A 27,501-nucleotide genomic window follows, 5' to 3' on the forward strand; every position below is an offset into this window, starting at 1 on the left:
GTGTCCTTCACTCCAGATGTTTAGATAAGAATAAAAAAAAAACAAACAAAAAACTCCCCCCAATCAAATACCATTGTTTTTAGCAGCCTTTAATGAACCACATTTCCAATGAGACCCAGATAATTGTAGGTTAAATGTCAAAGCTCAACAAAAGAGGTCTATGAGTCCATGAGCGTATTGGGAGTGTCTAATGTCTAATCACAGCGGGACAGAGAGGAGCGAACGCTGTGCAAAGTTTTTAGAGAGCAGAGAGTAAAGCTAAAGAGTTGAGAGTTTAGCATTAGAAGAGAGTGTTGAATGACAGAAGTATCCGCAGCACACGTGACAAATGGCTGCAGCATCCGCAACCTGGCTCCGTGCCCCTCTCTCTACCCGCGTCCTGTCCTTCTGCACATTCACTTATCAAATTAAAGTTGAAAAAGTGCCAAAAAAATAATCATTAAAAAAGCCCCCCAAACAAATTAATTGTTGTTAAAGTTTGTTGAAATCACAAAGGTTTCAATTTCTAAAATAAGTGCTATAGTGGACGCTGATTTGTCTTAGAATATGGACAGTAAACTCCAGGAACACACTACATTTTTTCAGAAAGAAACACTGAATGAGACGTTGCACTGAGTTACGGACGCTGGATGTGACGCCAGAACTCTCTAAATAATCTTTGTGGATGCAAGTTTCACTATGAGAGTGATGTCTGACTGAATTTTGAACTCGTGCTTCAGTGGAAGTCCTCCAAAGGTAAATCTATTAGATCAGTGTAATTTATAATAACTACATCTGGATTTATTTAACAGGTTTTATTCCAGTTGATTTATGGGGTTTTTTTTTTAGCAGATAAACATTTTCATCATAGTGCCCCTTTAGTCCAATTATTATAATATATTTTAAACACCAAAACACACCTAAAATAAATCATTCCCCCTAAATTGCTTCAAGTTTAAACTGTCTGAGATATTTACTCAAAAATCATGTTTGACGGGCCAACTCACACTCAATATCTTTAAACCAGAATTACATCACTTACTAATTCTGTACTAGAAGGTTTCTCAACAATCTTGAATCTTACCACAGATATGCTAAACCCAATCAGACTGATATGATGAAGTGTATAATGCTTGGAAAACACTTCTTACTTTAGCTTCAGACATCGCGTCTTTCCTTCGTGGCGGCAGAGGAGGCGGCTTCAGCAGCTCCTCTCCGAGCTGGTGGAGGCTGCCACAAGACACAGACTGAAACTCTGAGACGAAGAGAAACACACACACAAAGTTATAAAAAATAAATAAATAAACTTGCAAAAGTTGCATGTATAAAGAATCAACAACATGCCCTGCTTACAAATAACAGCACGCGGTTTGTGACAGTGTGACAAGTGTTTGCATGAATAAATGCAGCAGAAAGCACTCGGGTACAAAATTAAAGACTCACTTGAAGGCGGAAGGAGAACTGTAGCAAATATGGAGTTGCTACCTGTAAAGTTCAAACAGACAGAAGATGAAGATCTAATTTCAACAAGAAACGTGTGTGATTTACCTTTTGCATTAGTGCTGCAAACGTCCGTGTTTAAATGTCGACATAGACAGAACTTTTGTTTCTTGACCGGATGTCATGCGATGAATCTTTAAAACACTGTAAACACTTGTGAAAACTTTTGATATTCACAGACTTCCGAAGAGACGTTAAGAAACTAAAAACTTTCCCTGTCTTGATTAGAAATGTTAAACAAAATTCCCATATTATTCCATAAAACTGACCAATGTGCCGACTGTGAACTCACCGCCGTAGGAGCTGCTGAGGTCGTGCTCCATGAAGACTGAGCTGAGGTCAGAGGAGGCCGACTGCGGGGGTGTTGGCGTGTTCGGAGAGGTGGGCACGGAGACCGACGCCGGTGTCTCCGGCTCGGTCTCGGCGATACTCCGGAAGGTGATCTTATGGGGCGGCTCCCTCTCCAGGGGGACCGGGTGGCCCTTCAGGGTGCCAGAGGTAGACGTTCGCACAGGCCGGATCCCTGGTGATTTCAGATTGTACATGGTCTTCCTGGCCTGCAAGGAGGCAGAGACGAGAGGCACTGATTCAACTGTGGGAGCTTTATCACGAGTATAAACCTCGTTCATTTGAAAAAGAACAATGTCTGCCAGCATCTTATCTCATAAATTATTACTTTCAGGCTTGTTTTTTGGCAAATCTGATTAAACACTGCAGCTGGAAAATCTTTGTAAAAATCCACCAAATTTCACCCTCTCGCTTGGTGTCTCAGTCTGACTTACACAACAGTAACCTGTAGTGTCACCACATCTCGGGTTTATGCACATATCTGTCAACAGGATGTGAGCTGAAACTCTTGTAACTCTGTTCTAGCAAAGAAAATGAGATCTGTGGATTTTTCAGTGTAACAAGAGACTTTTGAATTTCGTAAGTGCGTGTTTCCAACGTTTTGAGAAACACAAACAAGACTGAATCTCCATTTAAAGGGGGACGTATCATGTCCATTTCCAGGTCTATATTTATATTCTGGGGCTCTACTGGAATATCTCTGATCAAAAAAACTCCTAATTTATCTTACACCGGCCTCTTTTAGCTCCTGTCTCTTTAAGGCCCCGCCTCCTGAAGAGCCCACTCTGTTCTGATCGGCCAACTCATTCTTTACTTTACTTCTCATTCTTTACTCGAAATGGAAACTTCCCAAATACATCCGTTCATGTTCGAGGCCAAATCTCATCTGAAATATGAGAGCAGACGACGCCAACAACTCACGGAGCAACAAAGCTACAGAAGAGACGACCGTTTGTGGGCATGTGTGAACAACCTGATGTCATCACGAGGAGGAAGCAGAGCTTCTGACTTTCAGGGAGCGTTTTTACATACGTTCACCTCAAGTTTTGGACTTTTGACCTTATTTAACATCGACATCTGACATTATAAAGTAAAAATAACAGAAAATCACTCCGACATGTTGGCAAGTAAAAACAAAACTATATGCACGGCTAGATAACACGAGAGGTAAGTGAGAAAATATGTTTTTTGGGGGGTAAAATCACTTCAGTGCTGCAAACTACTGCAGAGGACATTGCGTTTACAAAGCTCTTCATTTCATTTCAGGCCACAGTAACTAAACTTAATTATGATCAAGGATTTAGAGAATGATTTTTATGCCGATCTGCAGTAAAAGTGCATCTGATACTAAAAAAAGGACATAGAACTGAACCCCCCCCCCCCCACCAAATATTGCTCCAACAAAAACTTCCCTACAGAGGAAACACTTACAAATCGGGGAGCCTGTCTGCAGTTCCTTGGCTCAATCTCCAGAGACATGTTGAACAGGTAGTCAGAAAACTCCTTCTCACCCCTGCTTCCCATCGGGTTCAGGTTCTCAAAGAACCTCTGTGCAACAAAAACAACACACGTTATGAGTCCAGGATCTGTGTATTATACGTGTTAAAAAAAAACTGTTACAAAGACAAAATTTACGAGCACCCACCCTGATATCGTGCTCCACCTTCAGGCAGTAGGGCTGGTTCTGATACTGCTGGATCTCTCCGGTGATTTCCGCCACTTTCCTCCTCTTGCTGAAGTTGATCAGCTCCTTGCTGTGGCGTTTGAGGAAGTCCGGGTTGCCTTCCTCCGTCTTCAGGATGTTGGTTAAATAGATACCTGAGGATGAGGGAAAAGGTCGACGGCGGTCAAGAGAGGAACACAAACTGAGAAAAATAAAACACTTTCAAATAAATAATAATTGTTAGGCTGGTTATATTTGAAGTATTTTTGGGTCAGCTTCACACTTCAACTGTAGGACATTAAGTACACGCTGTCACACTGTAGAAGACTTACCAAAGAAAGGCACACAGGGCGGGTTTATTGACTTGAGTTTAGCTAAGTATTTCTTAAAATGGTCCTGGCTCAGTTCCACAGCTTCTTCCAGGATTTTCTTTTTCCTCTCTGGTATTGCCTGTGGTGTAGGAGGGAGAAACAGTCCCATAAATTAGGATTTTATCACCAGCTCAGCTTTAGACAGGACCAACACACATGTGAAAACTGTGAATAGCAGAATTATTTTCATCTTTTGGGATCAGATGGTTTAATAATAACTAATCATAAAGTGAAAAAATATGCATCAGGATTCCTACAATTCTTCTTTCTGCTAAAGATACGCGACCAGTCGTAGTTTCTTTCCTGCATCGCTGTGAAAAGCTTCACTCACTTCGAAGGTGTGGTCGAGCCTGTAGACCGGGACCGAGTTGATGGCACTGACCACCTCCAGCACACCGTTGAAGTTGTTGAGCTCCTGGAAAACCTGCAGAATCTCTATGACCCGTGTCAACACCGCCACCCTCTCCTCCAGGTTCATGGTCTCTACAATACACCTGAAACACACACACACACACACACACACAGTTACAGATATTCGGTTTCTCCAGGCGTCTAAAACCCAACGTTTTTCTTGATTTGCTTCCTGACACTCACTTCTCGAACCACAGCGTGAGGTTGGTGGTGTGACGGATCATACGGAGCAGGTTCGGTGAGTTCTTCTCTTTGTCCTCTTTGGTCCAGACGCTGCCGACCAGCTCGGACGGCCGGACGGCTCTGTGGACGGAGCGGTTTTACATTCAGACGGGCAACACCGGACACCGTTTACAGGAGAACAAACGATCTAATAACAGATTTCGCTTCCGTGCGTTATCAGCGACTCACCTGTAGAGCTCCGACTCGAGCAGAGTCAGCTGGCGGGCGATCTCTATGGGGTGAAGGGTCATGAGCTCGAACGACTCCACCTGGCCCGCTCTGCAGATGTGCCATTCGATGGGAGGAGGCGGACTCTCGAAGGTGATGTTGTGACTGACGCCGTTTGATTGCGTCTGCAGCTTCCTCTTGATGATCTTATTGATGGACTCCACCCACTTTCTCATAGACTTGCCTACAAAGGAAACACACATAAAACATACAGTAAACAACGTCTACACTTTCTCCAGCTCATATAATAATACTACATTGTGTTTCGCTGTATTTAGCTGAGTTAAATGAGGTACTAGAGACTGCATAAACAACCCCTCTAACACCAGGGACACATCCACACTTAAATAAAGTTCCTTCACAAAAAAACTTCAGTCATCAAACATCAACTTCTGACGAAAGAGAATCCGTGTGCAGCTCTGACCTCGGAGTTGAATTTTGCTAGTGATGTATTCCTCTAATCGACTTCTCAGCTCTGGATCGTTTTCAAAGTCGTAAAAATGATGTTCGACCCACTGACGGAAAACGTTGAGGACCCTGGGAAGTAAAGACAAGTCAGTAATAATTCATTAGAAGCTCAGCTGTAGTTCCACTTTCGATTTCTGAGGAAATTCCAACTGAAAATATATTTTAGTGCTGCGCAGTCATTCTGTTACATAAGAAACCCACTTTTTCCACATACTCCAGCGGCCAGACATTTGACCAAACCGTTTACTTTTAGAAGAAATCGCATTAATAATCCACCCATTGTGTAATCCCCACTGTGGTCGGTTAACATTTTTTAAGAGTAGATACTTAAAAAAAAAGGGGAAACACCAGGAACATGTGCTTTAAAAGGGCAAAACCCATGTCTGAGGAGATATTTTTACTTACTTTGAGTATCCTGATTTAGAAATAAACAGTGGGACCACATCACTCTGTTTATTAAACTACAGACCACCCAAGTTGCAGGACAAGTTCCTTCAATTTTCTTTTTTTTAAAAATAAAAAATGCTGTCCCAATTTATCCTTAAAAAGTCAAACTGTTGTTCATGTTAGGTGATTCACCGCTGACTTGATGCCATCTTCTAAAAGTAATGCTGCTGCAGAGGATATACAGTCTAGAAACCACAAAACTGATACCTCCTAACGTGTGTTTGAACTGGTCCTGTGACTAAAGTTTTAGAGGTTTTTTTTTTTTTATTGCAGCTGCCCGTAACTACAGCAGGACTGCAGTCCAATACTGAGGAGCTCATAGTTTTTAATGGTACTTACAGGACTATTCTTGACTCTGTTGCTCCTTATAAGGAGACAAAGTCTAATACAAAAGTAATTCTGTGGTTCAGTGAGAACATTCAGGCCTTAACAGGAGAGTTTAAAAGAGCCAAACAACAACAGGAGGCAAAGAGACACTAAATCTTTTGTGTGGCGGTTTAAAAGGAGAAGTTAAGTTAATTTGTTCTTAAATTATTTTAGGACTGTGATGCTTTACTAATTCACTGACATGGATTTTAAAAAGGTGCCATGCAAATAATGCAAATGCAAACTCAGTGATAACCACTTCTGGACAAACTCAGAAGTTTCCTTAATGTGAATAATGTGCATTAAATTCATTCTTTCTCCCCTCAATTTTTACTATCTGCTGCTCTTTGTCTTTTAAGAGCCTTACAGGAACCATCAACTGAGGCAGGATCGGCTGTGATTGGACGGTTGTCGTTACCTGAGTTGGACTGGTTGCACGTATTCCTTGCGGAACCTCTGGAGCTCGGCCGCCATCGGCTGGTCGCCGTTCCAGAGAGCCTGTCGGTCCTCCTCAGTGGGTTCTGGCTCAGGGATCTCGATCCTGGGAGAAATAATAATCAGACATGTCAGGACAGCCGCGACACCACATCACTGATAACATATTTGTCTTAAAACGTCCAGGTGAAGATGTTCTGGTTAAACATACCTGTCTATCAGCAGGGTGAGAAGCTCCTGTGGTTTGCAGAATGATCGGTATGTCGTAAGAAACGTGCGCACAAAGTTAGGATCTACAAAGAGACGAAACCGTGAGACAATGAGGGGGAAAAAGTCAAAATGTATCTTTGCAAATTGAATTCTAATATCTTTCTACGAGAAGATCTATTGCAACATCTTACCAGCATACATGTGGTAGGTGAGCCTCTCTATGAGCTTGACGACTGTGCCGGCTTTAATGATGGGGATTCCTGTTTTGCTCTGAACTTTGTCCTCAAAAACTATATTCTCCTCAGAGTCCTGCACAGCAAAGCGGTAAACTTCCGGGGAAGGCAGTCTTAGAGGATGTGCCTGTTCCTCGTGCTGCAACACTGTGTCTAACATGCGATCCAAAGTGGAGCGGTACTGCAGAGTCACCAGCGCCGCCATCCACGCCGCTTTCTCTTCCGCTGTCCGTGCACAGAAAACCGCACAGTTTTCATCTTTGCCTATCAGTTCAAAGGCGTGCCGCAGCTCCGCCGAGTCCTCGCGGTCCACGATGCGGATCTTCCTCAGCACGAACTTCTCCTTCAGGCGGTACTCTGCCCCGCTGCCCGACCCCGGGAGCCGTGAACTCTGATTGGCCTTGCAACTGATCATCAGGCCGTCGAACAGGAAGTTGTGTCGCTCGTGCTTGGCGCCCGCTCGTAAAAGCGGTCCCTCCAGGATGAACTCGCTGCAGCACTGACCGATGTCCTTCCCCTCCCAGCCGTCAATGCTCTTCTGGATCTCGTTCATGCGTTTGATGGCTAGTTGTTTGCTACGAACCTGTCTGCTGTACAGGCGGTACATGGGCTCGCTGTGAGGGAGAAGCGAACAAATACATGCAGGTTGTCTGGATGTTATTACTGCATCTTGCCTAATTAATGCTGACAGAACGACAGATTTAATATTTGATCATTAATACTTTCAGCGGAGACTCACCCAGGTTTACGGCGAGGCAGGTGCTTGGCATAGATGCGCTCCACGCTACACTGAAGGTTGAGCAGCGCTGTGATGGCCTGTTTCAGACATTCTCTGTCATCTTGGTCTTCACTGCGCTCCTGAAGTTGCTGTGAAATTGCAGAAATGACGCATCAGATACGTTGCTATGACTCATAACGCAGTACAGAAGAAGTCTATAGATGTTTTGACATGTCACAATGTTGCGTAAAAGGCACATTAATATCAATGACAACAACTGCCTTACATGGACATGGTTCACTGGAACTGAGCTGTCGTTACTGTTATGAGTTACACCTGCGCTTTTACTGCTGTAACAAGTCTCAATGTGTTAAAGGTTTGTAGAAAAGCTGCATTAAAATTATACAATTATATAAGATTTGATCACAATTCCAGCCAGTTTACATTTCACCATCAGAGACGATCAAGTTTGTTTTGTCCCTGTTCATTATGTCCACGTGAGACAGAGAGCAGTAGAGGTGCCAACAAGTTACAGAAAGAGACAAAGTCAATTATAAATCAGGTTATTCAAAATATTAAAGCTTAACCGGAACTTAAAGTTGGAATCGTTACACTGGTTTCACAACATCTTGCCAAAAGTTGAAAATGAACACTGGTACGTTTACAGAAATGTGGATTAATGTGTGTTGTCCTTATAAATAAATAAAACAGAAAAAAGGAAAATTTAGATTTTTTTTTTTTTTTTAGAGATGTATGATATCGCTGATGGCAAACAAATAAGTTTCCTGCTAGAAAAACAGCAACAAGGTGACAAAATCTCTAACAAACATTTTGACACATTAATAAGCTGAAATACCAGATTATTTATCATTAACCAGGTTTTAAATCAATAATAAACCAATAAAGAAGGAGCAATGTAATAATTCTTCAAGAGAAACTAAAGATACGAAGAAAACGAGTCTCATCCTTGATCAGAACTGTCGCTGTGTGTCAGGACTCACCTGTAGTAGCTCAAAGTAGTGCATACAGTGATACACTGGGACCATCATCAGCTGTGGGAGGACATACTGGACCGCTTCTTTGAAGCCTTCTGCAACTGACTGGAGAGACAAAGATACATAAGAGGTGTTAGTGATAGATGGGAGTAAAGAAATCATGAACAGATTTAAACAACTGTAATAATCTTGTAACTCTGACACAGCATGTGTCACTAGGAGAGACTAATCCGAGCTAGAACTGGGATTTATTTAACGAAAATTTTTCTTTTGTCTTTTTAATCCTAGAAGCTAAAAAGAAACAAACAAAATCCAGATCCAAACCGCAATAAAAGGAACAAGGACATACCAGTTTACACAGAACTTATACAGAACTCTTAACCTCAGCTTTCATTTTCACTTCTAAATAAGTGGTTTAGAGGACTGGATCTGTTTAAAGCTGTCAGAGGCTGTTTGTGTTTTGTGGCCCCTTTGGAAGCCATTGTTAAGATGCATCTGGTATTATTCACATGTCTTGGATGCAAGCAAGTAAAATGTGATCATAACTGACAGACGCAATGATGAAAACTACAGAAATATGTCCCAGATTTTAAAAACAACAGGAGGGGTATTTTTTCGGGTAAAAATACTGCTAAAATTCACAAATAGGAGAAAGAAGAGAACAGTGAAGATGAGGTCGAGTCAAACGTGTGTGTTTCAGTTTATAAATGAGTCTGAATTAGATCAGATGTGAGGCCAGAGGGTGACGAGTGATGGATGCAGGGGAGGGAGGGGGGAGAGGGAGAAGCGGTTGACCGAGTAAGGCTGCAGGGTAACCGGAGAGGAGGCCGTCATAGTATCCATTTAAATCTCCTGTTCCCCTGATAGACGACTCAGAATCAATACGCTAGTACTCAGACTCCACAGCAGCGGCCACACTGTCTGCGTGGAGAGGAGAAGCTCAGGGAGGGGAGGGGAGGGGAGGGGAGGGGAGGGGAAGGGAGGCGAGGGGAGGAGGGTCTGTGTGCATGGAAAAGAAAGATGCACACTGATGGACAGCCGAGGAACAATGAACTAAGTTTAGATTTTAATGTGTCAGCAACCTTCAGCTTTACAAACATGCATTAAGGCTGCACATTTAGATTTTACTGCTGTACAAGACTAAAGAAACCAGTTCATTTGAGTATTTTCTCTTAAATAAATGACTCTAAATAGTTGCCGACTCATTTAGTCGTTCGACTAATTGATTAACAGACTAATTGTTGCGGCTCTAGTTTCAAATACGTTGTAGTTAACTGTGTTTCTAAGATGCATTCGCTGCTGCAGTCGAGAACATTTTGACTACAAAAGGCGAACAAAAACTCCAAACACATTCATGACTGCATCAATCTTTGTACAAGACAATACTCCCGAACATTAATGGTACTCATCATGTCACTGTGACACACATATTGCGGTTCTGCTTGTTTATTCTCAGCTGGTTTGTATTGCGTTATAGTCTTACAATGAAGTCATAGTTGACAAACCTGCTGGGATTAGAGGAAGATTCCCGTCATGTAGTCCTTCCGACTAACTGGAACCTCGTTAAAATATTCCCTTCTTGACACGGATATGAGTTTTGGCTCTTGTTGACTGTTACAAAAAGATGTTTTAGAGCTTTATATTTGACCGTACTTCATGTTTATACTGCAGTTATCCTATATAATATCTAATTAACAGTGACATTATCTTATATTTACTTGATTTTTATATATAGTTAATTGCTAAAATATCTTTGTCACAGCTGTTAAACAACCAGGTATCCTCACTAAATATTGATCTGAATATTTAGCTTAAAAATCAAGTATTGCTTGAGCTCAACTTATCACCGCGTGGATCTGACGTGTGAAGGGCTGCATTTACGTCTGATTTGAGCAGGTAAAGTTGATTTAGACTTTTTTCTTTCATCATCAGTCACTACATCACGTGCATCATTGTGGCAGCAGCCTAAATATAAAACACAGAGTGCAGCAGGAACACGGTAGAGAACGACTACGAGAACAACGTGTTCCCGTTTCACAGGAGGTACAGGACTGCTTGAACCCATGTCGTGGTCTTTTGCCGTCTTAATTCGCAGCTTATTTTCAACATGAAATGTGCCTTGGGCCACCCCCACCCCCCCACCACCTCCTCCTCCTCCTCCTCCTCCTCCTCCTCCTCCTCCTCCTCCTCCTCCTCCTCCTCCTCCTCCTCCTCCCCAGGAGAAAAATGGCCCGCAGTGTGGCTGCCTGTTCTATTTTTAAAAGGCGATGTAATTTACCCACAATACCAGACGCTGCAGAGTGCAGGGGCTGAGTGCTCGACAGACACATCTATCTGACAGAGAGCGGTGAGGGAGGGAGGGAGGAAGTCAAGAAGGATGGAGTGAGAAAGATGAAGCACACGCAAAAGAGACAAAAGCTGAAGAGGTAGGAGAGAAGCAAACGCTGTAATAGGTTTGTATTTGGACCAGGTGCTGTGGATAAAAATGTGTCCATACGATGATGATGATATGACGAAGCAGCAGGTCAGAGATGAAACACAAAGTGAGAGATTCTAAAATAAGATTAGCTCCCTGCACAGAGACGAGGCAGGAGCTGCTTCATAAAAAGGGCTGGAAGGTGTGTGTGTGTGTGTGTGTGTGTGTGTTGGGGGGTTTCAGATGGGAGGCTGGTGGAGAGACACCATTACACCATCTGCCCCTGGGACCGCTGACGTCCAGCACACACACACACACACACACACACACACACACACACACACACACACCTCTGTGCTCACACACAGCAGAGCAAAATGGATTTTGCAAAGCAACACAATACGTTTAAGTCTTTTTTTTTTAAGCGAACATGACAAAAATGATCTGGTTCCAGTTTCTTAAATGTGAATATTTGCTGTTTTTCTCTGTTTTCTATGATAGTAAACAGACTTTGTCTTTGGGGTTTTGGACTGTTTGAAGCTATTTGACGGACATTTTATTGATCATCACTCACTTTATTAATGATTATTCGGTCCTCAGACATTCATCAGGCAAAATTCATTCTTTGTTTCCTTTGTTGAGTCAACATTTTTTTTTAAGACTTGATGGTGCGTGAAACCGTTGCTGATATTGTGACATCTTATTGAGCAAGTGATTGATCGAGAAAATAGTTAGTGAATCGATAACGAAAATAACTGTTAATAGCAGCCCACGATTTTCCCACTAAGCACTATTACTAATTCCAAACACAGAAACCACAAAACATGTTTTAACATGAAAATATGACGGTTACAACAATTAGTTTCAGATTGTGCTTGAAATAGATTTTATATTTTCTTGATGTTTTTGTGGTTTTTCGATATCTATCAATCAGTCGTAGACATCCTGTGTTGAGTTATATGAAAAATAAATGAATGAATCAATTTTTCTACTCAAACACAGGTGTACTGAGACAAGTTTGCCTTCTTGATGTTATACACTGCTTTAGTTTTTAAATTAAACAGCGAATAAAACAATGCAAGGCTTTTTAAATGAATACTGCGGTGCTATCAACACGGTGGACACACACAAAAAAAAAAACAACTTTATTTTTAACTCCTGTGCCCTTTTCCTCACTCTCATACAATGAGTATATGAAAATAAACACTGGGTGTGGGTAATCAGAGGACAGTGCCAGCAGTGTTGATATAACTGGGGTTAAACTGGTGGTTTGAGGGTAAACACAGCGAGGCCTCAACCTGAAGTCCAGTTTCTAACTTTTATATACGCTACCAGACAACGGAGACATACAGTGTGTCTACGAGTAGATCTATTCAAATAAAAACTTAATATCCAGTAAACCTTGAAGATTCCACCTCATACTGTAAATACCGCTCTGAGTTTGGAGCTCCTGATGTTGCTTTATGTGAACAGTCGGACTCGTTGGTCCTTGGCCTGAGAAAACACCAGAAAATATTTCATCTTCAAAGGCTGCCAAACTGCACCCCGTTGAGCATAATTCAATGCTATTCTTGTGAGGAATGTCCAAATAAAACAATGCGGCAGCAGTGAATAAACTGTACACAGGACGCCGAATATGTCGTGACATGCCCTCAAACGATATCGGGAGGAATTCCACGAGGCACCCAGGTTAACTTCAAAGCAAAACAGGAACAAATAATGAAACACTGTTTGCTTGGTGTAAACACATAAGTGACCTACTTGTACCTTCATATTAAAAACAAACAACTTTTTTTTTTTTCTTTTTCATTTTTTATGGCATTTTGTGGTTTATAAGAAAGGTTGACATCTGAGAATGACAGGAAAGACATGAATCAGTCCAAGGAGAAGTACATATCACTTACTTTAGTCCTCCAGTACTGATAAAAATACTATATACTGTATATAATTACTTAATATCAATCATTTATTAACAGGAGAAGGAATATCTACCTCAGATTCTTCTTGAAAATTGCATTATTTTTTGTAAATGTGTCAAATTCTGTATGATAATAATGGCTGAACACAATGACTGCAGAATGCTGTATCATCCTATTCTTTAAGGTTACAAGTGATATATGCTAAAATGTGATAATCATGCAAATCTACTGGTTTCCATTGTTTTTTCCCCACTTTTCTGTATATCTTAAACAAGCTAAAACGGCCTAGAAGTTATCAAATCAAGTTCCCGTTCCTGATTTGCCTGAACTCTGCGTCAAACGACAAGCTGCAACCAACCGTCTCTGAGGCCGGTTTGAACATCTTACCTGGAAGTAGAGGCCAGCAGTCGGTCGTGCCATCAGGTTGTTGAAGTGCTCGTGGAAATCCTTGCTGAGAATATCCTGAGACAGGGTCTCGTAGGGGTCAAACGCCTGCTCCTACAGACACAAGGAGAATAATTCAACATTTAGTGTTTTACAACTTTGTCACTGACAAAATTCTTATATAACTATGAGGATGAGGATGCTTAGATGCACGCAGTATGTCCCCTGCTAGCTGCTCCTATTTGATTATCAGTTAATGAGCTAATAATTTACAGTATCTAACACCTTCTGTAATAAAACCTCCCGATTACAAACTGACTTTTCTGAACAGGTGCACCCACAGTGAATGCTGCATATAAAACTGTATTTCACCGTTTGTTGGTCGTAGTAGCTCACAGAGTAATATGGAGAGAGACAGGAAGAGATGTGTGTGTTCGGATATCAGTGGGCGAAAACAATGTGGCTGAGGTCTAATTCATCCATCTCTCCCTCATCATCCTCCTGATCTAACAACAGGTTTGGGGGTGTGTGGACCAATCAAATGTGATGGATTTGATTTAAATCCCTCTTGTAACTGTAAACCGCTCAAATATTCTGATTCACTGAGAAATACGTCACAGTACAGAAGCTAAAGATGCTCTAACTTCAGTTTCATGGGGCCTTTTAGAGTCTGTTAGCAACCTAAGACTTGCGGACAGATATCCCCCTTCTGCATACAAGAGCTGCAACATCATCTGTTTGATACAATATGAACAGAGCCATGTTTAATGTAGACATACGCTATTTGTTTGCATCACTTCAAATGTTTGTTAAAAAATATTTTATTTTTTGGGAAAGCCGACTCAACAGATTAGCTCTCGTGAAGAAAAATCTCATGTTTTTGTTTTTATATATGTATTATTTCTTCCTTTTATAAAGGTGTGCTTGAAAATCTATTTGACCCCGTAGAGCGCTACCGTGCAAGTGTTAAGTTAGGATTAAGATCTTTTCATCGTCACATGACACATCACAAATTCTCAACCTGTGGAGAACACAGGGAGGAAACATGCACCTATATAATTGTTTATATTGTCAATCTTTCTTTTTTTCTTTACTAGAGATGACAGGAAATGAGAGGAGAGAGTCGGGGGGAACAAAGGTCCACAGTCAAACTCAGACAGGTGTCGTTGCAGATCAGGGTCTTGGACTCTTTAAACTACCAAATTTTTAAAGGATTTCTTGTCAGAAATGCTCCGTACCTCTGCTAGATCTTCAAAGCAGCTGCCCACCAGCGGATGAGGGCTGCCGTCGGCCGTCATCTCCACGGCGTCCTCAATCAGTCCGAGCAGCTTCACACTCAGCTCGTGGATGTCCAGGATGTTAGTGAAGATCACCTCCGCATCCTGCACGACAAGACATGAACGATCATTACAAAACACAAGCTTCACTGCGCTGCTGCGAAAAAGACCGGCTGCAGGGGAGGGTTGTGAAAGACGAGCAGCTTTACGGTCAGAGAGGCAGGTTTGTGTTTGACTCCTTAAACCAGCTGTGAACGTCTGTCACAGGGAGGGAGTTAACTGTGCATCACTGACCTTTTAAGTTGTAAATGAAAATGAGCAGACAGGCGACGACAGATTAAAAGATCTATTGCGTCTACGTTTATACGCGCTTGTGTAATCGGGAAAAATCCGGTTAAAGCACACAAATCAGAGAATGTGTCAACATTATGCTGCAACGACCTGATTCCTCCGAAAACTGTGTTTACATGCAGCTGCTCAGTATTTAGAGTTTCGGTCTTTCTCGCTTGGAGCATCTGACTTGGACTGACAGCACAGTTAGAGACCTTTTTTTTTATTTGAGTTTCAGTTTCAGTTTTAACCATACTCTTGAGTATTTATTATCTTAGATGCAAGAATAAACCACTATGATTGTAGATCTCTTCTTTTCTGGCACCACACTGCTACCACAGAGATATTTTCCTGTCTAAAGTCTTACTCATGCACATAATATACCAGTAACAATCCCTTTAGAAACCTGATAAAGTGTAAACACGGCCAAGAATTAATGTTTCTCCTGAGAAAAAAAAAAAGTTTCCTATAATCCTTTATTCTTAAAAAGTATTTTCTGTAAATGACGTCCAAAAAAAAAAAATCACGGATACCACGGAAAACCCGACAGTAATCAGGTTACTTACGTTCAAGTAAACACACTGAATGTGTTTAACCATACGAGTCTGTAGCCGGGTGTTACTGAAAGAGCTCCCACTTTCAGTCAACCTCCCTTGGATAAATAAACGCTTAAAAAAAAAAAAAAAATAGTGTCGAGAATGCGCTAAAATCAACAACAACAACAGGCTCAATTTGCCAGAGGAAATCATTAGTCAAGCAGATGAGAACGCACAACCCCCCAAAAATAGCAACAGAGTGATTATTGACTGCTGAAGTTTGAATAGAACTTCTGTCCAGTCATTATTTGACCGTAACAGTTTGGGTTGTTTTTTTTTTTTTGACATCCACAAGTAATTTCAGATTATACCGTGTTTCAACATACATAATTGAGGTTATTTTGGCGAGGGCTGCAGATGTTGTTCCTGTCTCAGCATAATTACATGTTCTGCATTCCACTGGGCCTCACAAAAGGTTTTATCTTCCTCACCCAAATGATACCACAAATTACCCAACCCAAAATATGCAAAGCCACAGCAGCCCATTAAACTCAACTTTCCATTTACTTCTTCTCAACGCATAGACCCACATCAGCTCAGCTCCCTACCCCCGACCCGGTACTCTAGAGCGCTGAAACTGCCATATAAGACACAATGTAATTAGTCATTTGTTGTTGTTTTTTTTTTTTTGGTTAACCGTCACGAGACAGATATGAATGTTCGTTTACTGGATGGGCGGTGCCGCTGGAGGTGACACAATAAAAAAAGGCATGGATATACTGGCAGCTCTTAAACAACCGTCTTTACTCACAGATGATTTGAGAGTGACTTGGCACCGCGTGAAGGGAAAGTGAAAGTGGAAAAATATACATACACCACTGTCAGGCCGTCTCTTTCTGAGGTTTATTAAAATAAAACAAAAGCTGTAAAAATCTGTGTGGGTTTTCACTCATCGGTTCTGATTACCCGTTAGCCGATTACAGAGTTTCAATTGTAATATTTAAATGTTCTTAAGCTGGATTTGGCTGAAATTGCTTTGTAATTAAGCTCAGTTAGAAACTTGAGTGTTTGTTTATAAGCTGGCTTTAGAGTAAGCTGACCGCAGCTCCTGTTTCACCTCCGTCTTTCCTCCTCCTCTGTTGTCGAAAGGATACAGAGGAGAGAAATACGTTTCTTCAAGCTTAACGGGACAAAAATCAAAAAGTTCAAGAGTTAAAATGCCAAACATCACCTAATTGAAGCTTCTCAGTTGTGAAGATTTGTAGCTTTTCTGTCTCTCGTGTGATAATAAACTGAATATTTTTGGATTTTAGACTGTTGGTCGGACAAAACAAACAATTTAAAGATGTTACCTTGGCATTTTTCACTATTTTCTGACAATTTATAGAGCAAACAATTAGCTGACTGATTGAGAAAAGTAATGATTACAGTTTACTCTTTAATTTAATCATTTATTCTGTGCAGCAGTATGTTTATATGAGCACGAGGTGTCTGAAACTGTTTCTCCTTTGATCAAACTAAAATTTAGAAATCAACAATATTGCAGTTCTGAGAGCGTCGTAATTAATTTCCTTTCTCACCTGAGGCGTGAAGGTTTTGGGGTTGGACAGGAAGTGATGGCGGAACACTTTGATGATGAGGTCGAGCTCGCGCAGGTACTGCCTCTCCTCCGCGATTTCAAGCCTCACCAGGTCGTCGTACGTGAGCTCCCCGGAGGACGACGGCTCCTCTGTGCACTGCGACATCAAACCGATGTCCTCCTCCTGGTCAAACATGTCCATCAACACCTAGAAACAAACAGCAGAGGAGAGGAACCCTTGTGATGTTTAGTTTTTACAGCCTGCGTCTATTAAACTGTTTGATGTGAATGAGTGTCGGCTTTTACTCACCTTGTCTGCGCACATGGACACCTTGATGTCCTGCTGGCTGATTTCATAGTGCCGAATGTTGCCGACATAGTTGCCTGCCAGCTTCAGTATGTCTGCTGATATGTATTCAAGAACAGCCACGATGTAGAGGGAAACATGGTAGTCGACTTTATAGCCCAAAACCTCCTGTTGGGAAGAAAAAAGAGGAAAACGACATATTTTTTTGTTAAAACTGAGGTCAAACAGCAGGTAAAAATCTTTCCCGGTGTCAGTCTTAAACTGCATGAAAGATCAGATAAGTTCAGGGTACCAGTAATTGAATTAGTCTGAACCAAGCTGCCAAAGCAGTATAATAAATTGGATAATGAGTATTTCCCAGCATTTGCCGTAACTCTCTGGCACTTGCATCAGAGCTGACTGGGTCTTATAAGAATGTTGAACTTCATATCTTCGGTGGTTTGTTCAGGAGTCATTTACCTTAAGCAGCGGGTGTATCTTGTCCACAGGGAGAAGTAAGGGGTTTCTCCTCTTGCGTTTCTCGATAGCTGACTGGGCGTCAGCGATCGCCCACTTATCTATTGGGTGGGGAAAGGTTTTCTGGACACGTTCCTGGCGAGAGAGAAGAGAGAAACCTTAGTTTTTTTCCTCTCCACGCTTCATAAATCGGAAAGAATTACGATCACACAGAAGTATTCAGTTAGGAGAGGAAAGAAAAACATGACAGTCGGGATGTAAACTTGCACTTTTTTTTAAAAATTTATGTTTAGTGCAGAGGTACTAGTGAGCAGAGAGGAGAGGACTTACCTCTACGTCCTGCACGGAGCGAGGCTGGGCCACACACAGCATGTTGAGCAGCTGCAGGATCAGCTCCTCGATGTGCTGGAGGGCGTCCTCCTTCGCCATGAGGTTTGGGTGGACCTGCTTCTGTACCTGGAAATGTTGAAGACAGAAAGAGATGAGTGACAGATACAATAAGCTGGCTAAAAGCGCTCAATGCAATCGAAAAGGGAGGGAACTTAAAAAAATGGCAGTCTTTAGAGTTTGATGTTGATCAGCCGTTATTATCCCCTGAAGAAGAAGGAAAACACTTTTCTCCTGCGCCGCTAACACGACGTCAAGTGAAACTGTGCAATAGGTGGAACTGATCATTAACACCTGGTATGATGCACCACAGTTACGATCAGATCACGTTATATTGACGTCAACACGGCAAGTTCAGACCGTGACTGACTGAAGACACCTTTTCTGGGTTTTAAAGAGGGTCGTCTTGGTGGTTTTGGATGTTTCAACCCATTAATTACAAATCACATGTAATTTTCATCACAGCTGGTCATTTTCCAAAGATACTACAGGTAGTTAGAGACATAAAACGTGCTCGTTTTAAGTAATTCATCATGGTGAACATGGATTTTTTGTTATTTATAAAATCCTGTGCATGTGGACGTATACTTAGGAAGCTCAAGGAAGCTCAAACATCAAGTTAACTGTTAAACAGCAAGAGAATTAATTCACCAGATTCACAGTTTTCACTACTTCCATGTTTGCTTATTATTTGATTTTCAAAACATCATGTGTTAATTGTTTTTGGCAGCTGACTGAAGCCTCTCCTGTCTCTCAGATGTTAAGTTTGTCCTTTAAAAGCACAAAACGAGGCAGAGCTCTCAAAACAGCGTCTGCTTGCAACTTCATTTCCATGATGTGACAATAACAATATTTTTGACAAACAAATAAAATAATTAAAAACTGATAAATAGTCACAATGAATTAATTTCTTTCATGAATTTCTCTCAAGAAAGTCTGAATGTTCTTTTTTTTTTTTTTTTTAAACCACACTGAAATTGATGGAACAAAAAGCTGCACGGAAGATAGAAAATGAATCTAAAAATATGAACCATATGAAATGTTGGTCTGCAGTAGCATGCATGAACAATTTGTCATTTTTGGGCACCGATATGCAAATCCGCCAGCCTCTTCCTGTTCTAATTTCTTAGAGCTCATGTTGATGTCTTCGAATGTCTCGTTTTATCAGCTCATCAGTCCAAAATCAAAAGATACTTAGTTTATTATCACGTATGACACAGAAAAGCATCAAATATTCCTATCTGAGAAGCTGCAACCAGCAAATTTTGAGCATTTTTTCTACAATTATTCATTTATCAGAATAGTTTCCAACAGGGCATAAAATAAGCACCAGCCAACAGCATGTGGCTGGTAGATTTGCTTCACTTACCAGCCAAAAAAATCAATTAATGATTAACAATTAATTAATAATTAGCCAAAAAAACTAGTAAGTGGCTGGTAAAATTTGAACATTCATTTGGCATTTGTCCACTGGAAGTTAATTATCCACTCTGGTTGCTGATATATTTTCTGTCAATCGACTAATTGTTGCAGCTCTGGAAACATTTACAGGATTTAATGAAGATTAATGAAAGTCAGATAGATTTCATGTAGCAAAAACTGTCCAAACTCTAAAGATGTTCAATTTACTATCATATATGACAAAAAAGCATACATTTTTAACATTTAAGATGCTGGAACCAGCATATATTTGGCATTTTTGGTTGAAAAATAGCTAAAACGATTATTCGATTATCAAAATAGTTGCAGATTAAATTTCTGTTGATCATCTAATCAATTAACTGACTAGTCGTTGCAACTCTCTATCTACTCAGCTCTGTAACAAGCTTACATGACAAACTGACAGGCTTATATTATTCATTTCTGATTGACATTGTGGGTGTATGTGACGTGCTATTGTGTGTAGATTTGTATTTTGTATAATGTGTCCTGTGTGTTTTAATTGTAAGTGACTGCAAATGAAAGTTAGCTTCAAGCTAACTCTGGTGCAATAAATCAAATGTTATCATTTATGTTTAAACACTGTACATGGTCTCAATAAATACAAATACAACAAAATATTCAGCCTCAAATCAAGCTGCAAAGTGCTGTTAAAAGATAAATATCTCAAAATCAAAGAGACAAGATGCATTTAAGTCGTGAAGGAGGAAGCAGCCTGACAGACGGTGTGCTTTAAGGTGCAGACAGTAGAGAAGGTGTGGCTTCATCAGATCTACGAGTGGAAAGAGAGAGAGAGAGGAACACCCCCCCCCCCTCCCCCTCTCTCCACCTCCACTCCCCCTCAACAACCACCCTCCAACCTCCCAAAAGTTGTCGTCATGTGGGCCGTGCCCTCTTGCAGGAATGCTGTCAGTTGAGATACTATTATAGCACCCAAAGCAGACCGGAGGGGGAGAGGAAGAAAAAAAAAAAAACGAAGCTGTGGGAGAGAGCGAGAGGAGAGGTGGATAGAGAGAGAGAGAGAGAGAGAGAGAGAGAGAGAGAGAGAGAGAGCCTCACATTTACTTTCCACTCACAAAAGCCGAGCCTGTTCACATGCGAGTGATGGAATTACCCTGGCATATAGTAAAGTGGGGCGTTATCATGACAAACCATTGCCCCCGGATTAAGGAATGTGAGAGAAGAGTTAAAAGGTCAGAGCAGACCGGGCTTCATGCATTCTTGTGCTCTGACTTAACAAGAGATGCAGCGGCGTGGCAGGATGTCCCCTCTGTCTCAAGTTCGACTTCATTTGTTTGAGATAAAATGATAAATCTGGGGAGGGGTTATATATAAAAGACCGCCTCCCCCGGTTCTGTCTTCATTAACCATTCAGATGCTGTTCAAAAAAAAAAAAAAAAAAAACACAAGAGGAGCTGGAAAATCTGAAGCCACAACTTGGCCCCGCTTACGTTTCTGTACGTCATTTCTGTTTTGATGCACACTCACAAGACCTAACAGTTATAAATAAGCAGCAAGTATAAACTGCACTCGGAAAAAAAAAAATATATATCAAAGCAGAAGTAGGTTGTGAGATATATCCTCTTGACCGCAAATAGGCATTTGACCAAATTCCACAGGACACCAGGAGTTGTGAGTCACCACACTGAAACTACGGGGGTTTCCCCTGACTCCATTCACAGAATAGTTGGCCCGTTTCTGAGAGGCCCACATCCAACAAGTGCCGTCTATCTCCGACAATGTCAGGATGGGAGACGGAGCGGCAAATATATACACAAAACTGAATGTGATTTGAATCAAAACATAACAGAAAGCGAATTCAAATACAGTAAAAACGTAACTGTGACATGCTGTGAGGTAACAAGCAGCGACACAATTAAGCTCTTTGTAAACATCTGTGCTTTTTTTTGTTTTTTCCCCAGCGTGTTGAGCTGAAACTATTAGTAACAGATTACTCAATCAAAAGGTATTTTTTTTTGCAAATGCCAAAAAATTACCTGGTTTCAGCTTCTCAAACGTAAATCAAAAGTTTACTTAGTCTTCTAAGATAAACTAAACATTTAAAATAAGTCACTTTGGACTGGATGTGATGGGTGTTTGTCACTTTTCTCTCACATTTTATAGACCAAATGATTAATTGAGAAAGCCATCGGCAGACTAATTGATAATGGAGATAATGATTAGTTGCAGCCTTACCTGCTTGCTTAGAGAATTACTTAGTGGAAGACTTTTACACAGAGTATTTAAAAATCAATTTGACTGACTGAAACGACACTTTATGAGCCGTTTTCAGTGAATCTGTCGGTTCTGTCTGTTTGATGAGGACCGACATCTAAACTGAGGACTGAAAGCAGAGCGGGGCTGTGTGCAGGTATGACTGCGGCTCAGTGTATTTACAGTACCGCTGCAACTTGAGCCTAATGGGTGATTGATGTAAGACGGTCTAATATAGTTGGCGGTGGAGGCTGAAGTAAGAAGCGTAAAGAAGCAAGCCAAGTGAAAGCAATCGAGTGGAAAAACTACAGGGGAACTCCTGAGTTTGAAAAACACTCAGTTCAAAACAAAGACAAGAGGCAGACAGTATGTCATCATAGGAAAAATATTTTTCCCTTTCAGAGGAGCAGCGCAGGTGAATTATAAAAAAAAATTCCCTCATTACTTTTAATTTGACTGAAACGAGCTGAACAACAACAGAAAACATCAAAGTTATCACCCATCATGCATTGCAACATGAGCATTACTCTGCTGGCTGTGTTGTAAATTCAACTGCAATAAAGATTAAGTAATCAATCAATTATTCAACCAGTCCACTAACAGAAAACTAATAGACTACAACTTAAACAATCCACCTGTGTTCAATTTATTGACCGAAAACACAAAATATGAACTGAATCCAACTCAGATGTGACAAATCAAAGTTCTTCATGACATTAATGAAAGAAAAATCATATAAAAGTCCAATATTTTCATAAAGTAATTGTGCTTATTGATTTGCAGCATCGTCCACAATAAGTCTAATAAACAAGTAACGTGTCGCTACTGGAAATGATTTGTCAATTAATTGGTTAATCGATCGAGGGTCAATAAATCAAATGAAGCAAAAATACCAAATGTTCTCTGGTTCGAGCTTCTCAAATGTGTCGATTTGCTGCTTTCCTATTTTTTATATGATAGTGAATCAAATAAAGTATTATTTTAATAATACAACTATTATCAAATAGAACAATGACTTTAATCACTGAATGATAGTTTCTGTGATTTCCCAAACATTCGCTAGTTTGAGGATGTCAAATCATTTGGGGTTTTTGGACAGTTGGTTTAACAAAATAAAACGTTTGAAGACGTCACCTTGAACTTCAGGATGTTATGATGTGAAGTTTTTCACCATTTTCTGATGTTTTATTGACCGAATGATCAATTAATCATGAAAACAATCAGCAGATTAATCAATAATAAACTTGTTGCAGCTGTTTTTGGGACAGTTGGTCAGACAAAACAAAGGATCTGACGTCAACTTGAACTGAAAATATTAAGAATTATTTATTATAAGAATTATTATTTAAAGCATTTCACTCTTTTCTGAAATTTTTCAGAAAAAAACATTTAATCGAGAGAATCAAAGACAGATTAATCGATAATGAAAATGCAGTCGGCAATATTTCTCATAGTAGGCAAATTCACCTATATTGTCTCACAATATATATCATCAATGGCCCTTAATTATTAATTAGGTACCTTTAGATTTTGGACTAACAATCAATATATTAAACAACTGGTTTATTCCAGAGAGTAATAGATAATGAAAATAACTCTGCAAAGACATTAAAATGAACAGAATCTCCATCATATGTGAGCTGTCATGCTCATCCTCCGGTGCCACGTTAAGGTCTTCAGTTTCATGGGTCAGCTCCATTAAGAAGGGAAAGGCTAGCATACAGGAAGTCCCAGCGCTCGCTCACTCGCTCACTCACTCACTCTCACTTTCCCTCCTCCGTCTCCCCACCACCCCCCCCCCCCCGCCTCGTTCTCTACCCACACAGAGCGAAGCCTCCGGGGAGACGAGATCATAGCAGCAGACTGAGAGGTATCGATGTGCGTGTACGAGGAGGCAGCAGTGGCAGGAGGCTCATGCTGCACACGCAGGCTGGAGCTCGGCCAAAAGCAGGAGAAACCAGGATTCACAGAGACAAAAAACCACCAGGAAAACTGGTGATACTGGTCAATGTTTGATCCACAACACCTTGCAGTAACCGTAAGTTAGTCAATCAACTGATTACTTGATCAGCAGAGCAAGTAATTGACAATAATAATGTTGATAATAGATAGGTTAATAAAGATTTAGTAAAATATATACTTATTCCAGCTGCTCCATAACATAAATTCAATATCTTTGGGTTTTGGACTGTTGGTTGGGAAAAAAAAGACAATTTATGACATTACTTCGGGCTTTCTGAATGTGTAAACTGCATTTTGTATTTGTTTTTTTACATTTTATAGCTTAAACATTTAATCAATTAATCTTAAAGAATAATAAGGAAAATTGCTAGTTGCAGGCCTGAAAACCTACGCAGGAACTTATTTGATCTTATCAAACCATTTAAAAATGGACCAATCTGCCTCCTCATTCAATTCAATGAACAAAGACAAAAAGAGTTCAACCTGCTTCTGTTTACCTCGCGATCAAACGATGAAATAATTCCTGCTGTTATAAACTTTCTAGATTTGTAAAACCTCTGTTTCCAAGTGTTATAAGCCACCGTGCCTTCAAACTTATGTATCCATTATTCAAACTGGACTTCCTGGATCGTCTCATCGGTACCTGAAGCGACACACTCCCATCGAAGCAGCCCTGTGTGTTGTTTAAGGCAAGGCTGTTTTCAAACTGAATGTGTATTTTTATGCAGTTTGTCTATTTTTTTTCTCTACATACGGCTTCTCGGCCCTCCAACAGATAAAAAACTACATGGTGCTGTGTAAAAAACAAGTACAATCTATTTAAAAAGGAATAAAATAAAAATCTCATTGTACCAGAGGCAATGCGACGCCAATAAATCAATCAAATCAATGTGTATCCATGATCCTGTAGTTGAAACGATCTAGTAAATTAATTCAGTACCAGTTAATATAACCTACGCCTCCAAACCCTTCATAACCAACTAACTTATCACTTGGCAAAACTCAATGGCTGGCACGCAACTAGATGCTACAAAAAACCCCCGCTCTGCCCTACCTACCTGATGCGTCACATCTGCATCTGGTGCATTTTGACTGTTATTCTATAAATCAATCAGTTGATCAACGGAAATTTTCTCAATGCAATTATTCATCCAAAAAAATTAATTAAAAACGGTTACAGCTTATCAGATGTGAGGATTTGCCGCTTTTCATTTTTTTCCATTGTAAACTGAATATATTTGCGGTTTGTACTGTTATTATTAAGACATACACAAACAACTTGAAGACTTCATGCTGGGCTCTGGAAAACTGCGATGGGCATTTTTAACTATTTTCTGACATTTTTATACACTAAATGATTAACTGATTAATTGAAATAACCTACAGATTAAACAATAATGTAAATAATCATTAGCTGTAGCCCTACTATACGTCTCCATTTCTTGTAAAAGTGCATAAAGTAGACAACACACACACACACAGAGAAGAGATGCTCCACTATCATTTCCTCAAACAGATCCAAGAACCTGAAATTGTCATGAGAGTCTCACACACACACACACACACACACACACACACACACACACACACACACACACACACACACACACACACACAACTGTCCGCCTACAAAAAAGGATGTTCATAAAATGAGTAATATGATGTAATTTTAGCACATGATATGTTTATAAAAGCCTTTTTTTGAAACCGGTAGCGTCATCAAGGCGTCTGCGGAGACCTCTGTCATGAAATTACACGATTTAAAACAAACAAACAAACAAAATAATCCTGATAAAACACAAATTGTACATTACTTATAGTCCTCCAGCATCTTAAAACATAACACTGCAGCATGTTCTGCCTCAACACATTGAAATAATAACATCTGAGAGAAAACAACGGAGCTGACTGTGTAGCTTACAAGTGAGAGTTAAGGGAAAAAATATGACCGTTCAAGTGGAAAAGTACACTCAGCAATTCTCCAAATATCCAAACCACAGATATTTTACCTCAAAAAGAAGATTTTATTACCCCGAAAAGTGCGACATCATCAAAAGCATTAGTCGTGGAAACTGACACAAATTTGTTGACGCCAAGTACATGAACTAAGGAGCTGATACAAGCACACCAAATATGACAAAAGTAGGTCAGAATCTGTGTAGTAAGTCGACGTGTATCAACTATGTGCCATCGACGGAGGGAGAGATGTCGGTCACTAGTACACGGGCAGCTTTTTACTCAGCTTGCATCCTGTTTCATCATGCACGTCTCGGCTGTAACGCACGGAGCGATCAGGTGTTGTTGTTGTTGTGTGTGTGTGCTGGTGGTAAAAAGAACAGAAAGGCTGGGAGGTAATAATCGAGGCCGGACGGTGTAAATACAGGGTTAACATTTCTAATTCGATTGATTATTCTCCTGGCTGTGTATATGGGGCTGCATCAGGCTCAGGTTGCAGGTAATGTGGCTTGCTTGTGTGCTTGTGTGCTTGTGTGCTTGTGTGTGTGTGTGTGTGTGTGTGTGTGTGTGTGTGTGTGTGTGTGTGTGTGGGGTGGAGAGGTGGGGGTGGGACTTGTTATTATACCCGAGCATGTGTCACTGTTTGTGATTCATGCCATGACATCATCTGCCATTACAACCAGACTGTCTGGGGAACCATAGGGCAGAGATCAACTCTGAGACAACAGGCAGGCGCACACACACACATGCGCGAGCACACACAATGCAGACATACAACACACAAACACGCAAAGACAAAGAGACATAAACAGAGATAATCATTTAGACACACAAACAGAAACACAGCGAAAACACACTACACATGCATCCAGATGACAAAGAAACACACATGTACACAACAAGGAAACAAAACCTCTCAATCTCACACACACACACACGCACGCACACACGATTCGCCTGGCATTTAGCTATCCCTCCTCGCATTCAAAGCACTAAGACAATAGCTGGTGGATGTGCCTTCAACAGCATGTGGCCTCGCTGTGACCCCAGTCAGACCTGACCCGGTGACCCCTGCCTGCGTCCGCCCATCCTCTACTCTGAACCCCGTTTGAGGATGAAGAGCACCGCTGACGTTCACAACACTTGATTCAATATACCGGGAAGGGTGGGGAACGCGTATTAATCAGCCCGATCCTCCGCCTGTGCCCCTCTCTCTCTCTCTCTCTCTCTCTCTCTCTGTGGACGGGGCCCGGGGCTGCTGCTGCTGCTGCACAGGAAGTGCAACCTGTTACCAAGAACGTCCTGTTCGATCAACACACAAAGCTCATCCTCGGTAAGGAGACGAAGCGTTTCACTGATGACGTGCTGCCCGAGACCGACAGGGTTCAGATTATGTCACATGCTCTGTAATGTTTGATTCGACGTTAATTTAAGGAGGTGATACAAGCTGATGCTCACCAGCTGCTCTACTTTTTTTTAAACTTTCCATATTTATTGTTTAGGTTGTGACTTTTTTTTTGGCAGCAAAGCCAGAGAAACATATATTCATGCACCAGAAGTTCACTTTCTGGAGGGGAATACATTTAAATGACAGAGCATACAAGCTTCGATTATTCTTTCTTCTCAACCTTTGTCCCTGCAGATCACTGTACAGGCCTTCTGACCATGATAAGAAAAATAAATGAAAAAAATAGGTTTTCCCTGGTGAACAAAGGGTTAAAAGCATCGACCATGAACCGCAACG

At 40.8% G+C, this 27,501-nt stretch overlaps 1 protein-coding gene across 1 annotated transcript in view; it reads right to left on the reverse strand.

Moving 5' to 3' along the window:
* Positions 1 to 27,501, reverse strand: part of sos2 (son of sevenless homolog 2 (Drosophila)) — a 36,375-nt gene that overhangs the window by 2,953 nt on the left and 5,921 nt on the right. The window contains exons 2-22 of the mRNA XM_042388938.1: positions 18,129 to 18,254; positions 17,802 to 17,933; positions 17,346 to 17,510; positions 17,037 to 17,243; positions 14,552 to 14,695; positions 13,317 to 13,427; positions 8,601 to 8,699; positions 7,621 to 7,748; positions 6,840 to 7,495; positions 6,650 to 6,731; positions 6,422 to 6,544; positions 5,147 to 5,259; positions 4,684 to 4,906; positions 4,456 to 4,575; positions 4,193 to 4,355; positions 3,823 to 3,940; positions 3,473 to 3,645; positions 3,259 to 3,375; positions 1,772 to 2,036; positions 1,423 to 1,464; positions 1,131 to 1,234 (exon numbers count right to left, since the gene is read on the reverse strand). Of these exons, the coding sequence (XP_042244872.1) occupies positions 1,131 to 1,234; positions 1,423 to 1,464; positions 1,772 to 2,036; positions 3,259 to 3,375; positions 3,473 to 3,645; positions 3,823 to 3,940; positions 4,193 to 4,355; positions 4,456 to 4,575; positions 4,684 to 4,906; positions 5,147 to 5,259; positions 6,422 to 6,544; positions 6,650 to 6,731; positions 6,840 to 7,495; positions 7,621 to 7,748; positions 8,601 to 8,699; positions 13,317 to 13,427; positions 14,552 to 14,695; positions 17,037 to 17,243; positions 17,346 to 17,510; positions 17,802 to 17,933; positions 18,129 to 18,254 (3,411 nt within the window). The remainder of the gene's footprint in view (positions 1 to 1,130; positions 1,235 to 1,422; positions 1,465 to 1,771; positions 2,037 to 3,258; positions 3,376 to 3,472; positions 3,646 to 3,822; positions 3,941 to 4,192; positions 4,356 to 4,455; positions 4,576 to 4,683; positions 4,907 to 5,146; positions 5,260 to 6,421; positions 6,545 to 6,649; positions 6,732 to 6,839; positions 7,496 to 7,620; positions 7,749 to 8,600; positions 8,700 to 13,316; positions 13,428 to 14,551; positions 14,696 to 17,036; positions 17,244 to 17,345; positions 17,511 to 17,801; positions 17,934 to 18,128; positions 18,255 to 27,501) is intronic.

Source organism: Thunnus maccoyii, chromosome 16, assembly GCF_910596095.1.
Source record: "Thunnus maccoyii chromosome 16, fThuMac1.1, whole genome shotgun sequence".
Lineage (NCBI taxonomy): Eukaryota > Metazoa > Chordata > Actinopteri > Scombriformes > Scombridae > Thunnus > Thunnus maccoyii.